The sequence below is a fragment of the Myodes glareolus genome, chromosome 2 (assembly GCF_982192425.1).
Source record: "Myodes glareolus chromosome 2, mMyoGla1.1, whole genome shotgun sequence".
Taxonomy (NCBI): domain Eukaryota; kingdom Metazoa; phylum Chordata; class Mammalia; order Rodentia; family Cricetidae; genus Myodes; species Myodes glareolus.
Window position 1 is genome coordinate 23,687,422 of NC_142027.1, and position 14,929 is coordinate 23,702,350.

General features: G+C 40.8%; 1 protein-coding gene across 5 annotated transcripts in view; it reads right to left on the minus strand.

The window, feature by feature from the left end:
* The window catches only part of Usp25 (ubiquitin specific peptidase 25), a 105,314-nt gene extending 93,310 nt beyond the window's left edge, over positions 1 to 12,004 (minus strand). For 2 of the 5 annotated variants that reach the window (XM_085685711.2, XM_085685710.2), the window contains exon 1: positions 11,849 to 12,001. In XM_085685711.2, coding sequence (XP_085541837.2) covers positions 11,849 to 11,893 — 45 coding nt within the window. In that variant the 5' untranslated portion in view covers positions 11,894 to 12,001. Of the gene's footprint in view, positions 1 to 9,717; positions 9,739 to 11,848 lie in introns of those variants that run through there. The other 3 variants (XM_085685705.2, XM_085685707.2, XM_085685706.2) reach the window with 3 other exon arrangements.
* Positions 12,005 to 14,929: the final 2,925 nt, after the last annotated feature.

The window sequence follows — 14,929 nt, forward strand, 5'->3', positions numbered from 1 at the left end:
CAAATCCAATTTTTTTGTCCTATTGATTACAAAATGAATACCCCATAGCAATGGTCTTCAACCTTGCTAATGCTGCCACCCTTTACTGAAGTGCCTCATGCTGTAGTGATCCCCAACCATAAATTATTTTCATTGCTACCTCATAACTGTAATTCTGGTACTGTCCATAAACTGTAATGTGAATATTTGACATGCAGAATATATGATATGTGACCCCCCAAAGGGGCCATAACCTACAGGTTGAGAACCACTGCCCTAGGGAATACAAACCCCCTCTTCTGCTTCGGAGAATATCCCAGCATGCACAATTCAGCATATTTCTCCCCTACCCAGTGAGTTGTATTATAATCTCTCCTGAAGAAGGAAAATCAGAAAGGTTCCTAGAAAAGGCCTCTTCCACTCTTCCAAACTCTTCCTTCATTTTGTTGTTTGTGGGGCAGAGTGTGGGGAATTGATCCCAGGGCCTTACACATAACAGATCAGTTTTTTAACCACTAAATTACATCTTCAGTTCTTTTTTAATATTTTAAAGCTTTACTTATTTTATGTGCATGGATATTTTGTCTGCATTATGTCTGTATAACACATGTGAACTTGGCGCCTTCAGCAAGCAGACAATGAAGCTGGATCCACTGGGACTGAAGTTAGGATATGCCGTGGAGTGGGGTGCTGAGAACTGAAGCTAGGTTCCCTGGAAGAGCAGCAGTGCTCTAAACCAGTGGGTCATCACTGGAGCACCTCTGTTCAGTCTTGTAGTAAGAGTCTCACTCAGTTGTCCATGCTGATCTTCAACTCACTCTGTAGCCCAGCAGACCTCCTGCTCCACAGTCTCACTTCCTCACCAGCTAGCATTATGGGATCATGCCACAAGACCTGTCCCCTCCTCTCTTCGCATTTTTTTCTCTTGGCAGTCAACAATCTGTTCTTGGCCAATTCTTCATTATGGTAAACATTTCTTACTCAAATTTTTGTGTTTTCCTTATGTCCTGATTAGACCTTAAAAAGAAAATGTTCCTTAATTTCTTTATTCTAATAAGATATTGTTATGTTTTCTAAGAAAGTAAATCTCAAGAGAATTAGGAAGCTAAAATTTAACCTTAAAAAACAAATGCTTCGCCGGGGGTGGGAGGAATCTAAGAAGGTGAAATTTAACTGAGTGTGTTAAGTACTCTCCTATAGTATTTCCTGGGCACTTAATTAACAACATACAAAAAGTGAGTTTTATTAAGAATAGGTAATTCAATCATTGACAACTATTGACTAAGCTTAACCTGTAGACCCTATCTCTTCACTGGAGGTAGCAGTGATGCCCAGTTGTTCAAACCTTCTTGTGGCACTGGTTAGTTTTTCTGGCAAACAGCTCCCATCCTAAAGCTATCCAGACCATCCATCAAGCACCACGAATCGTCTCCCTAAGGAAAAAAAAAAGCAATTCCAAGAGTTTTCTGAGCTCTGCCAGAAACCAAGGGAAGGGAAAGGACTAAAGGTTTGTTATCCTGCTACAGTTCTTGTAGAGCCACCTAAAGTGACAGGAGCTGCAGATCATTTCATGTTTCTTTGTCCTTGATATTTTCAAGTTAGAAGCTTCTCTTTAACAGCTGAAGTATGTGTATATCTTGAATTCACCACTTTATCCCCTTCCTGTTGTTCATTCTTCCTTCATCCTCCCTTAGCCCTTGGCTACTCATAACACAGGTCCAATCTGTATTCACACACCACAGAATATAAGCTTATGCATAAGTAATTGGGGGGGGGTGTTCACGTCAACTTTACAGTTTTGTCCATTAAACCATATTAGTCTGGAAGAAATCCACAGATTCTCATCCTCTGTGGAAACAAAAGAAGAACCTCTTTTACAAAGCAATATATCCTTAGACCCAAATTCTGAAGTCAAGATATCTTTATAATATACATGCTGGTTTAGCTTAGCAGCCCATACAATAAAATGTCTCTCTGTACTTAGTTCCTTTATAGTCAAAAAAGTCAAATAAAACACAATAATATACATAATCCAGACTCTCTGTGAATTTTCCATCTTTACATGATTTTTCTTTATTCCTTTTAATCTATGACTGTCTGTACTCTGTCTCTTTAAAGACTTTTTTAAACAATTTGCTTCTTTTCCAACTCTCTATACTCTTTTTCTTCTCTCTCCCAAGTCTACATACAATTAACCAACACTGTGACCCATTTAGAGGTCTTTTTTTTTAAATCTGGATTTGCCTCTATTGCATATCTATAATTATTTTCTGACCAGAAGCACTTCTTAAAATGTTAAGCACTTAAGAATCTAAGCTGCAGCATTGCTAGGGTATTTACGGTACTTACTACTTGCTCCATACAGTCCAATATGGCACAGGAGGTCTGTTCACGGCCTCTGAGCTGCACAAACCACCCCAAAACGGGTCTATGTAGAGCCATTAAGCAGTTGTATGTACTTCCTGTTTTCTTAGGTAATATCATTCTGGAGTCTTTGATGGAATTGAAAAATTTATACTTATAGTTTTTCTTAGATATGATAAAAGATAATTAGATATAAATATTGTCTATAATTCTTACTTGATAGCCATTTTGTTATATGTAATTTTACTGTATTAAAGCTAAAACCTTCTTTTTCATTTAAACAGAAAGGGGAAGAAGATGTGGGATTCCCCTCTGTATGCTGTGAATATCATTGGTTAATAAAGCAACTGCTTTGGGCCTATAGCAGAGCTATAAGGGAACAGAGCTAGTTGGGGAAAACTAAGCAGAATGCTGGGAGAAGGAGACAGAGTCAGAAGCCATGTAGTCCTTGCCAAAGACAGACGCCAGAGGGAACTTTATCTGGTAAACCACAACCAAGTGGTGATACACAGATTATCGGTGATGGGTTAAATTAAGAAATAAGAGTTAGCCAATAACAAGCTAGAGCTATTGGGCCAAGAAGTGATTTAATTAATACAGTTTGTGTGATTATTTCGGATCTGGGTGACTGGGGCAAACAAGCAGCCTCCTCCTACATGTGCATTATTTATTTCTCAGTTTGCATAAAATTAAGAGAGAATAAATGAAACAACAGACATGACACTGACTGGTCACTATATATTAATGCAGAAAATGGACAATCAACTAGAATCCAGAACTGATGAGAATATACAAACTTGGGAGACATGAACTATAAAGTACACAATCTCTCAAAGATAGAAATCACAAAGTAGGAAGCTGTGATTAAATTTTAACAGTGTAACAGAAACAGATATGTTTTATTAACAGCTAAATCTTCTATACTGTTTAACTTTACACACACACACACATACACACACTTACTTTCCAGGCTCATAGAATTCATATCCAATAGCTATGCCTTTTTCTGTTTTCTTCAGTGATTCATATTGAGCAAAAGAACAACTACCTAGAAGATTAAATTCTTGAATGTTCACTAAAAAAAGAATAAAAAGGATCAGGAAGCTAATAGGAAGGGTCAATGCCAGGGCACAGAGGCACAGGCCTTTATTCCAGCACTTGGAGGCAGCAAGCAGATCTTTGAGAGTTTCTGTGACCAGTCTGGTCTACAGAGTTCAAGGAGAGCTAACACTATGTGTAAAAGACCCTTCTCAAAATACAAAAAAAAAAAAATAAAAGATGAGGAGGAGAAGAAGAAGGAAGAGAAAAGAGGAGGAGGAGAAGGAAAGAGGCATAGGCTGTAGGAGGAGATACCCTGGAAAATGATCTTACTTTTTCACTCCTTTTTGCTTTAATTGTGGCCACCACGATCTGCACAGCTGTCCCTCACAGGCACTTCACCATAATATAAGCAAGCCCCAAAACAACAGGGCCAACCAACTCTGGACTACAGGGGCTAATGCAAACCTTTCCTGCTTTTAATTTGCACAAATAGAAGCTGGACTACAAGGAACTTCTTCAAATCAAAATAAAATTGTAAAAGACAAACAAAAAATAGGAATTTCACTAAAAAAATCAGAAAGTTCTATAAGAGCTCAAATAGATAACCAAATAGTTTATTAATGGTAGTGTGATTATGCTGTGGTATGTCCAGAAACACAAAAGATTGACCACAAACAGAGTTATACCAAAATATTCACAGACTAGCTATTGAAGAAAACATTTTCAACCTTACAAAATATACCTTTCAAAAGAACTATGGCAAAGATCACACGTAGTACAGGACAAAACATTCCCTACATATAACAAGGGACAATGCAAGAATGCCAGGTCAATATATTTTTTTCCTGGAGGCTCAGAGATGGCAATCAAACAGTAAGGAAAAAAAATCAGAACACACACACATAGCAAAACAATATATATATATACAAGAAGGTTTAAAAATTTAAAAAAAAACCTCATTGGGCAAAGCCTATGTAAAAATCAATTATAATCTATCTCCCAAAGAACAATTAAAACATAAAAATTGCCATCTAGAATAGTATCAAAAATTAACTCTAATAAATGACACACCAAGTCTATAAACAATATGCCATTAAGAAATTAAAATCTAAATTAATGGGAAAATGTAGTGAGTTATTACATTAAAAGAGTCCTTAAGAGTCTATGCACTCAGAATTGATCTCTATAATCAACACAGTTCGATTCAAAACTCCTACCTAGCTTTTGGTCTAACTGTACTTAGAACACTAGAATTGTACACGAGATGCAAAAATAGAGAACAGACAAAACATTCTTTAAACAAAAAGACTGCAGAAAAATATCCCCAACCTATTTCAAAGCATGTTCTTAAGACATGGTATTGTGGCATTATATAGAGTAAGAGTGGAAGAGAGGAGGTGAGAAACCAAGCCACTCAGGTACGGTCAACTTTCCAGAAGGAAATCATCAACTCAAACATCAGGGATCATCTTTTCAAAACAAAGGTGCTCGGACAATTCACATGAAGTGAACCTTGAAAATCTGTTTAGAGCATATGTTAATACAAAATTTATGATATTTTCATACACATATGATGAATCTTATTATACCTCAGAGCACACAAGCAAAAAATATTTTTACTCAAATTAGTAAGAAAATTAAAACATCAGTCACATATAACACAACATGGAAAGTGCACAAAGAATTTCTAAAACTCAAAATCAAAAAGGGAAATAACCCAGGTAATAGTATGACAAATGGAGCCAATAAGATGATTCAGCAGGTAAGATATTTGTTCCCTAAGCCTGATAACCTAACTTCAGACCCCAGAATCACTCCACAAATTGTCCCATCTGGCTTCCTTATGCATGTATGCCATGTGGGAATTCAAACACACACACACACACACACACACACACACACACTGGGGGGGAGGGAAGGAGGAAAGTGAGGGAGGGAGAGGAAGGAGACTGAAATTAAATTTAAATGAATGTAAAAGAAATAGGCAAATTGAAAGTGCCAAAGAAGTAGGAAACGGGAGGAAAGGAGAGGAGAAAAGTAGGAGAGGCCCTAACAAGACAGTCACCCATATCTTTGGATATTAAGGTTACAGACCTCTACTCGCTCCCCCAGAAAAGTAAGGAGTACAGGGCACACCACCTACAACACATCCCTAGAACACATCATCCCCCCCTCCAATCCTGCACAACAGGAGGTATGCCCAAGCTAGCCCCAATGAAGCTTAACATAGATACTGGTAAGATATATCAGTAAATGTTCCTGCTGCCCTAGAACCACATCACATAGCATGGGACCATGGGACCAGAAAGAGCGTCTCTGGGGGTCTCCCCAGAGCCCTGCCCCTGCCTCACAACACAGACAATACAGCTGAAATTGGCCAACTGGTAGGCTGTTGTCACCTGCCCAGCAACATCTCTGAATGAACTCAGGTCCACTGGTGCCCTCCCTCTCGTGGCAGCCACCAAAGGGAGCCTCAGTTCAATTCGTCTAGTTCTACAGTTCTATCACTAGCCCGAAGCTGATAGGAAACAGGTAAGTTAGCTCAGAAAGTCTGCAAGCTGCAGAATGTCTGCCCACTGCAGACAAGCTGTGCTGAGCTGCAGCTACCTCTCACAGACACAGTCCTTAGAGCTACTTCTCGTCTACATTTCATCCTCTCTCCCAGCACTGCACTGTGCGATTTCTTAAAGGCCGCAGGGAAAGGCTTGAGGGACTTTTTTTTTTTTTTGCTGGGATCTCCAGACCCAGCTCAGAGGCCTTGGAAGGGACAAAGATGCTCTGAGCTCCAGGCCAAGCTGGTTTTTTGCAGCACCTTAAGGAAATAAGGTATCTGATTCTCCATGGACTGTGTCATGAAATTAAACACTAAGTTTTACAAACACCATGTACAGTTGCTGCTCCCATTAATGTTAACAGAGCATCAAGTCTTTCCTGGTCCTTCTCCACACATCCGTCTATACAGAGCCATCCTGCTTCAGTGAGAACTCAGGTCTCAATTCTGCAGCCACCTCCTACCTGATACTTATTGCTCTTCATATCCCCAATCTTTTTTCACTGAACAGTAACAGTAAAAAATCCAACAGATGTAGCAGGGGCTTGGTGGTTCAAATCAGCTTTCTACCTTGTCCTCAGATGGATCAAAGTATAACAGACATCTTTGCCCAATATATCTCTTCACAGTTCATCCCATACCAACCATTCTTCCTCTAAGTTCTTTCCAACTTCTACCCCAAGTAAACTATGTAAAAAGTTTTATTTGTTTGTTGGCTGTTAGTTTGTTTTGGATAGTGGAAGTTTAAGACACAGTCTCACTAAGTAGCCTAGACTGGTTCTGAGATTGCACACATGTGGCAACGCATCCACTAGGAAAATATTTTATACACTATAAAATATGCACTATAAAATATGCATCATGAGGATTTCTAAAGTACATGCACACTCAATTATTGAAGAGATGAACTGAGTGTTTGATGAGGCATGATAAAGAAAATGCTTCCAAGTTTTCAGCAATCACCCTTTTTTTTTTATCAGTCTTTAAGGAGGAAAATGGATTCTAAAACTTCATGCTTTGTGTTTCCTTTAACAACTTCTTTAACATTTTACCAATTTGGAAAATACTCAATTGCTGTTCCCTGTGATAATGGAAAACTGGGTACAATATGAGAAACAATATTTAAAAGTCATCCTAAATATAATCACCATAAAAGATCTCAGAACTTGTTAGTCATTAAGGAAATACAAACTAATATGAGTTTCCATTATACTCAGTAAAATGGCTAAGACATAAAAAAGTAACAAGACAAAGTCCTCAGGAAATGGTACACCAACTGACTTCTCAGAGACAGCTGAGAGAATGTACAAGAGTCTGGGTAACAATTTAAGAGCATACTTTAGCGGATCTACTCCAATGTATTTGCCCAAGACGAATACAAATATGTCTGCCTACTCAGTCTTACTGACTATCATCCATGTATAACAGTGTCACAAAACAAACAAAAATCTGGTGGAAAACTAGAAAAAACTAGCAATATACCACCATCATCTCTATGTAGCCACATTTGTGGGGATATTCAACAGTGAAAAAGAAAGAAAACTGAAATATGGAAGATATTTGAAGCTCAAAAACATTTTAATAGTGGAAAGAGGATAGATTTTCCACAACAAAGAAAATGCCTACGGTTCCATGCAAAAACCAAAACTAGCCTAAATCTACCTGCCCCAAATCATAGTTATCATGCTGAAAACACTTAGCGCTGCTCTTCAATTAGAAAAGAGCATCCAGTCTAAAGCTTATTCTACAACGCAGTACTGAATAGCGCACATAAATTAATCTTGGTATCCAAGAACCCACAGCAAAGGCACTCATAAAGTCTAGCTCGTTTCCTTTAGAGTCCCAGAGTGTGAGCTACGGTTCACTGCTGCCGCCCCACATCGAAAGACAGACATGTGTCCCCACAGCGCTTTCCTAGCCTGGGAGAAGAACTCAAAATCCAGTTTCTACTGAATGCGTATCACTTTTGCACAGAGAACTAAGAAGGACTGTTTGAACTATAATCAAACAAGCAATGGGCCAGCTGGATGGCTAGACAGGTAAAATTGCTTACCTCGCAAGCTAAGGGCCCTAAATTTGATTGCCAGAGCCCCTTGCAAAAGTGAAAGCAGAGAGATGACTACATTGTTGCCCTCTGACCTTCAAATGTTTGCCAGGATACATGCCTGCCTGCATTTAAACACACATATCATGTACATACAGACTCATGTCTAATAATCTGGTGACCGATAGTGGATGTCTGGCTTAATCGTTTTCTACCTTAGACCTGGAGACTCTTTCTGAACCTGAAGTTCACTGATTCTGTAGGATGGCAGCTAGTGAGCTACAAGAGTCCATCTTGCCTCTCTCCCCAGTTGGTTACAAATGGGTGCTGCTCTGTTTGGCTTAGATGTGGATGCTGGAGATGGGACACAGGTTCTCACATTTGGAAAGCAAGCATTTTACTGACTGATCTAGCTTTCTAGTCCTCAGAATGGCATTTTTGGTAAACTTCTTTAAATGGTTTTGAATTGTGGTATTGCATTTAGAAAATATGATTGGTAACCACAAAAGAAGTGTATAAACATGTTTTTTTTTCTTTCCCCATCCCTGTTTCTCTTTCTATGTGTCTGTCTGTCTCTCTCTCTCTCTCTCTCTTTCGCTTTCAGCAGCTATTGTTTAATTTGCTATATACCCAGTTGGTCTTGAATTGAGAGTCTTTATGTCCCAGCTTTCTCACTGATGGGCATGCCTACATAATTAACATTTCCTTACGGCAAATTAATTGGATTTTCTCTGACAACTGCTTTTGTTTTAATGCACTGAGTGAACACTGAGAGAGCTTTTTGAATAATCTATTTTCTTGATCTTTTAAATTGAAGAGGATATTTATATTATTATATTATATTATCCTCATGCATAAATGTTTGCTTAGTTCCCCTAAACACTCAGATCTGAAGAAGTTTTTCATGTCTACACACAGCTTAAAGCTTAATAAGAAGACTTAAAAGACATTTAATGAGTTGCCCAAGGTCACAGAAGGGTGACTTAGGCCCAGTGCACATCCTGTCCTTTTTGTCTACTGCTTCTTTTCCTAGTGCGGGTGGTTTTTCAAGCTCTCGTTGTTTCTCAATAACTGAATGTCAGTCTTTACTCAGGAAGCGAAGTGTTCGCTGTGCTTGCTTTCCTTCTAAGAAACATTCCCTTACAAAGTTATTTGTCAAACATTTACTGGGTCCTACTGCATGCAAGAACAAGTCCAAGCCCTATTGAGTAACTGTGTAGGCAGCCCACTCACCAGGATGCTTTCAAGTAAGGGGAGCCCTGCTCACCTAGAAGCACCTTGTTTCCTGGGAGGAAGTTCCCAGTCCTCCCCTAAGGAACCTGCAAGGGGAACTTGAATTTAGGTATCAAATTTCTTCGGAGATCAAAAGATCCTCCAGGGAGGTAAATATCCAGCACAAGGGTTGAAGAAAATAAGCCTGGGTTTAGCTGTGCTCTCTATACTGCCAAATGCTCACCTGAAACATCTCAGCCTCAGAAAATCCACTCTCCCAGCAGTTTCCAATATTTCCAAACTCCTTGGGCAAACCACCCATTAAGCAGAGAATACAAAAGGGGAAGACACAGTCCCTGTCACTTGCTATTACATTGTTACTAGTTACTTAAAGTTTTGTGGACTGTAGCTTTAAAAAATAACAATCCTATGGCTCTTTACAGTAAAAGAGGGGAAAAAAACTTAAAAACATAAACAGTCATTACAACAATTATAATAGCCACTTCCTTAACATTTGTCAACAAACCTGCATACTCTTTAGAAAAGAGAAATCCAGTTAAAATTCTGTCTGCCCAGTAGTGTGCTCCAAACATGCCCTCCCTTTTCCTGACAGCCCATGAAGTTTCTAAAGAAAATCAGTTTCACTTTTGTTTCTTAAGTATGAAGCTCACGTCCTACTTCCTTGAACCAAGTAAGTATACTTCCTAGTTCCTAGCATAGTTTTAAGACTTCAGCTTTGAATTAGATTGTTTTGTTGAACGGCTCTAATACTGGTTACAAAGTAACAGTGTATTAACAAGGGAAAGAAACACATTTAAGAAACTACAGACGTAATTCAGCTGGTAGAGTTCTTGCCTAGCATGCATGCCTGGGTTCAAAACCCAATACCATTAAAAGTAAATACGATGAACGAGTAAAACTATACGATGCTGCTCTAAAAACAATTCCCAATGTCAATGAAATAATCTAACATACTTAACATGTGCTAAAAAAATCATCATAACATGAATATATTAAACTAGAGAATATTCTCTTTGGGAAGAGGAAGCTCATTAAACAAGGAAGATCTTGACAACCAAGATCACTCCTAGTAATTTAATTCTTGATTCTACAGTTTTATGTACAGAGTTCAGATAAAGATAGTTATCTGACTCTATGCAAAGAAGTAGTTAATAAAAATGAACAATAATGACAAAAACCACAAACAAATAAATTCCTTGCCATTTTCATGTTTAAGAGAAGCAAAGAATAGCAACATTTTCCACTTTGAAATAAAGAAATCTTAAAATATAAAAAAACTAGAAACAAAATGATACTGAGTCAGTATCCTAAGATCACATGACCTAGTCATCACTCCAGCACATACTCCAGATCAAAATCTAAAGATTATAGTGTTCAAGATACAACATACAAGAGTAGAAGGCTAACTGTTTTATCCATTACTCAGTCTTTAATTATTCTTCCACAAAGACATTACAGTCTGCAATAATCTCAGTTTACAAGAAAGATCAACTAAAATGGGCTTCAAACCCAACTTTAGCAGAAGTGCCTGAAACAACAAAGCACTATCGTTGCTTCCCAAAATTCACCAACATCTTCAGTTACCGCAAGAAGTATGAAAGCTAAAACTATTCTGAAGACAAAAAAAAAAAAAAAAAAAAAAAGCAGGCTGTTGGCACATAATTGGTCTATTTTAGTACAATAGGCCTTACTTTAAAGACAGGCACAGGTACACTGCAAGTACGGAATGTCAAAACTACAGCAGGGTGTGGCACCCATTACTCACACAGATGAGCCAAACATGGCTTTGGCTGTTCACTGTAAACCCAATTGCTTGCTTCTACAATTCGAATACGACTAAGCCATCGTTTCTCTTGTTCTCAGAAGGCTCTTCGCCGCAATAAGCAAGGGAGGCAGAACAAGTCATGACCAACTCCTCTTCAGGGAGGGCATGGGGCAAGCTATGATGGAGCATTTAAAATTCTTCAAGCAAAATCTAGAATAGCAAGATGCTCTTCCAAAAGTAAGATGTGACGATCGCCCCTCAGTGTCTACCTGATTCCAGAGTAAAGGGTGAACGAACGAGAGAGCAAGGTCAAACTTAGGGGACAAAAGATTTCAATAACAGCCATAAAGGTCTCTCTTCGTGAGAGAGAGTTTCAATAGTCAGAAGAAAAAGAAAAGAAAAAAGAGTAATAACCAACCGAACCCTCTATTTGTCTAGAGTCCATCCTGGGTGGATGTACCTGACCTGGAAGGCAGGTAACTCGGTTTGGGAGATTTTGTTTTTTTCTTTTTTTGAAACCAGTAGGCCTGGAATAAAACCACCTCCGAAAGAGAAACTGTCCAAAGGGGGGGGGGGGGGTGACAAGTGACATTCTTGCGGAAGAAAGGGGAATAGGAAAGGAAGCGATGGGGGAAAAGTTTAATTACAAAGCCTGGCAGAGCACTGGAGGAATGTGAGGGTCACTCTGGGGACGCAGCACCGTCGGTTACTGCGCGAGCGATCTGCAGAAGGGAGTGGACCGAGAGCCTCTCGCTACACATCCTGCTCCGCACGCAGCCCCGCGGGACCCAGCGCGACGCCCCGGGGTGGCCGAGCCGGGCGGGGGAGGCCACGCGGCCCGTCGAGGAGCGGCGAGCAGCCCGCGCCTCACCTTCTGCGCCGTGCTCTGCTGCAGCACATTCTGCTCCACGGTCATGGCCCCCGCGGCGGTCCCGCCTGCCGTGCACTGCCGGGCCCGGGACAGCGGCGCGGACGGCCCGGGAGGACGGCGCCCCCGCCAGCCGGGCGCGAAGGCGGTGACGGCGGCGCCGGCGGCGGCGGCGGGCGGACGCGGACCCCGCGGGCAGGCGGCGGTGGCGAGAAGCTGCCGGAGAGCGCCACCGCGGCCGCCTCAGGTCCTCCGCGCCCCCCTCCTCAGCGCCGCTCGTCCGCGGCGGCCCAGCCCATGGGCACAGACGAGGGAGAGCACGAGCGAGCGAGTGGGGCCGCCTCACGCGTTCGCACTCGGCGGCTTCGCTGGACGGCTCCCGGGCACCACTGCGGGCCGGTGGCGAGGGGACGGAGGGAGCGGCCGGCCGGAATGGCGCTGTCCTCCAGCCGCCGCGACTCCGCCTCCCGCCCCGCCCCCGCCGCCGTCACCGCCCCCGCCCCGCCCTCAGGCCACGCCCCCGCACGGTCCCGCCCCACCCGCCCTAGTCCTACATTGTGACCTACGGAGGGGTGGGGAGGGGCTCTGCTGCAGCCCCGCCCCCTGGAGGGCCCCGCCTGCCGTCTAGGCCCCGCCCATCTCGTGGGTTGGCCTCCAGAACCGCCCATCGAGCAGGTGACTGTCTGTGGGCCTGTGGCTTTGGTTAAACTCTGACATTCTGACCCCCAACCTGGGACTGGAGCCTTAAGCTGGTTTACCAGCTCTCCCTCTTTTCACGACGTCTCCAAAATAAACAATGTCCCTCTCTACCTGTAAGGTCCCCAAACTTGGCAGGGCCCAGAATTCCAGCTACTTCCTATGCCACCCACGCCTTTCTAGGAATTTCACAAGCAAAGAACCTGCTTGGGGGGAAAAAAAAAGTCAAATAAGTAGAGTACTGTTAGAAGTCCTTCTTGGGTGTACTTTTCTCCTTAACTAATCGTTACATACATCGGCATTGACATTCTGTGTCTATTTCATGTACTGGAATGTGTGCCAGTCACTGCTAGACTCTGGGGATTTAAGGTTTATTTACTGAAGAGAATATAAATGAACAGACATAAGGCAAGCAACATTCTAAGAGAATCACTGCCTAGATGATGTTATAATTCTAATATCCTTGTTGCCAAATTAAACAAACGATTAACTACATGTGTGGAATATTCTACTGTAAACGGTATTGTAAGAAAAGCCTAACAATGAAAAAGCAACCTAGAGACAATAAAATATCTCCAACTGCATCAGTTACCCTAGGAACAAAAGCCAAGGTGCAGCCCAGAGAAGAGTAGAGCGGTGAGTACATGGTCGCAAATACAACACACATACAAACCGGGATATAATTTAATCCATGACAAGGAAAGTAAGCTTGGTAAAGGAAGTCCGATGAATTACAAATTTTTACTTCATTGGTGGTCCTACACCCTTGCTAGAATATAAAAGTTGTGAAATGGTTGGAAGCAAAGAATCTCAGGGATAACGCTAGAATTCCAGAACATGGGCCATTTCTGAGAACACTGAGACCCAGAGAGCATGGGTCTGTCTGAGAATGCATTAGAGCTATTTCTCCACAGTTGAAGAACACAATTCAGTTTCTCCTCATTCGCAGAGCAGCTTCATGGTTCTCCCTAGGATAGACAGCTTTAAAAGTCAGCTTCTTCCACTTGAAATTATGAATGTAATTGAGACTGAAGAGACACCTCAACAGCAGAGTATGGAAGCACAAGCCTCTTCCTTTGATCTTCAGCATCACTGTACCAACAAAGTTAAAATTAATGCTGACAATGCTTTTCAGTACGTGTTTTTTAAAAAATATTGCCAGATATTAAACATTAATTTCAGGAATTTGACAGTACAATGATCTCAAAGCTCCATTCTTTGGTATTAGTTTTTTAAAAGTCACTAGACAGATAAATAAAAGTTTGATGTCCCACTTAGGGCATTTGTTTCCAGCTCATTTCTGAAGGTTTCTTGCTCAATGTTTTTTTACCACACTGTCAACTGTCCAAATATAGGATTTTGCCATAAAAAATTCAGGTTATATATGTGTGTTTCTTCTAGAAAACCTGCAGTTGTAGTAAATGGAGATTAGATATTTGAGAATTAAGATGAGTTAGCATAAAAACCCACTTTGAGGACTGACTCATCTTCAAAGTTCATGCACCTGGCAGTTTTGGTCTTCACACATTCGCTTTACTAGATTAGCTGGACCTGTGGATTTACAGGACATTACTTAAGAACTCCTAGACTCCTGAATTACTCTGTGTTATTGATATTCTGGTGAAAAGATAATATGGTAGATGTCATGTGAAATGAAAGTATAGCCTTTTGTCATGCTGTAGTTTGAAAATTTCTCAGCAAAAACATACAGTCTTTAAGTCCAGGACAACAGCATTGGGAAGTAGGGCCTAAAACATAAAGTTTCTACCATCGTGAGTTAATAACGTTACTAAGAGAATAAATTATTATTGTGGTTATTATGAAAGAACAAGATTCTTCCCCTTTTTTTGACCTATCTCATGACTACACACACACACACACACACACACACACACACACACACACACTTTCTTCCATGAGATGATGCATCAAGAAGGTCACTGGTAGATGTAGGCTGAGCCCTCTATCCTAGACTACTTAGACTCTGGGGCTATAAGCCAACAAATTCTGTTGGATACATAATTTACCAGTCTCAGGTGCTCTATAATATAAGCACAAAATAGACTAAGGACAAACCCCAAAATACTTTTTATTGAGAAAAATAACAATGTTTCCAACCACATTCATTATTATATTTTGTGTGCCCATGTGTGAACCAAGAAATTGTTCTTCTATCTTAACTATACATTTTTCTTTGTTTAGACAAGGTTTAAGATCCACTTCTGGACACTAAGAGTCTACTATGTTGCCAAAGATATTTGTAAGACATTCCTAAGAAAAAAGAAATCGGTTCATAATGTACATTTGAAGGATGAAAGACTCAAGTCTATATTAAGACTATTAGAATTCTTTTACTTCTTTAGATACACTGATCTAGAGCAGGTGCAT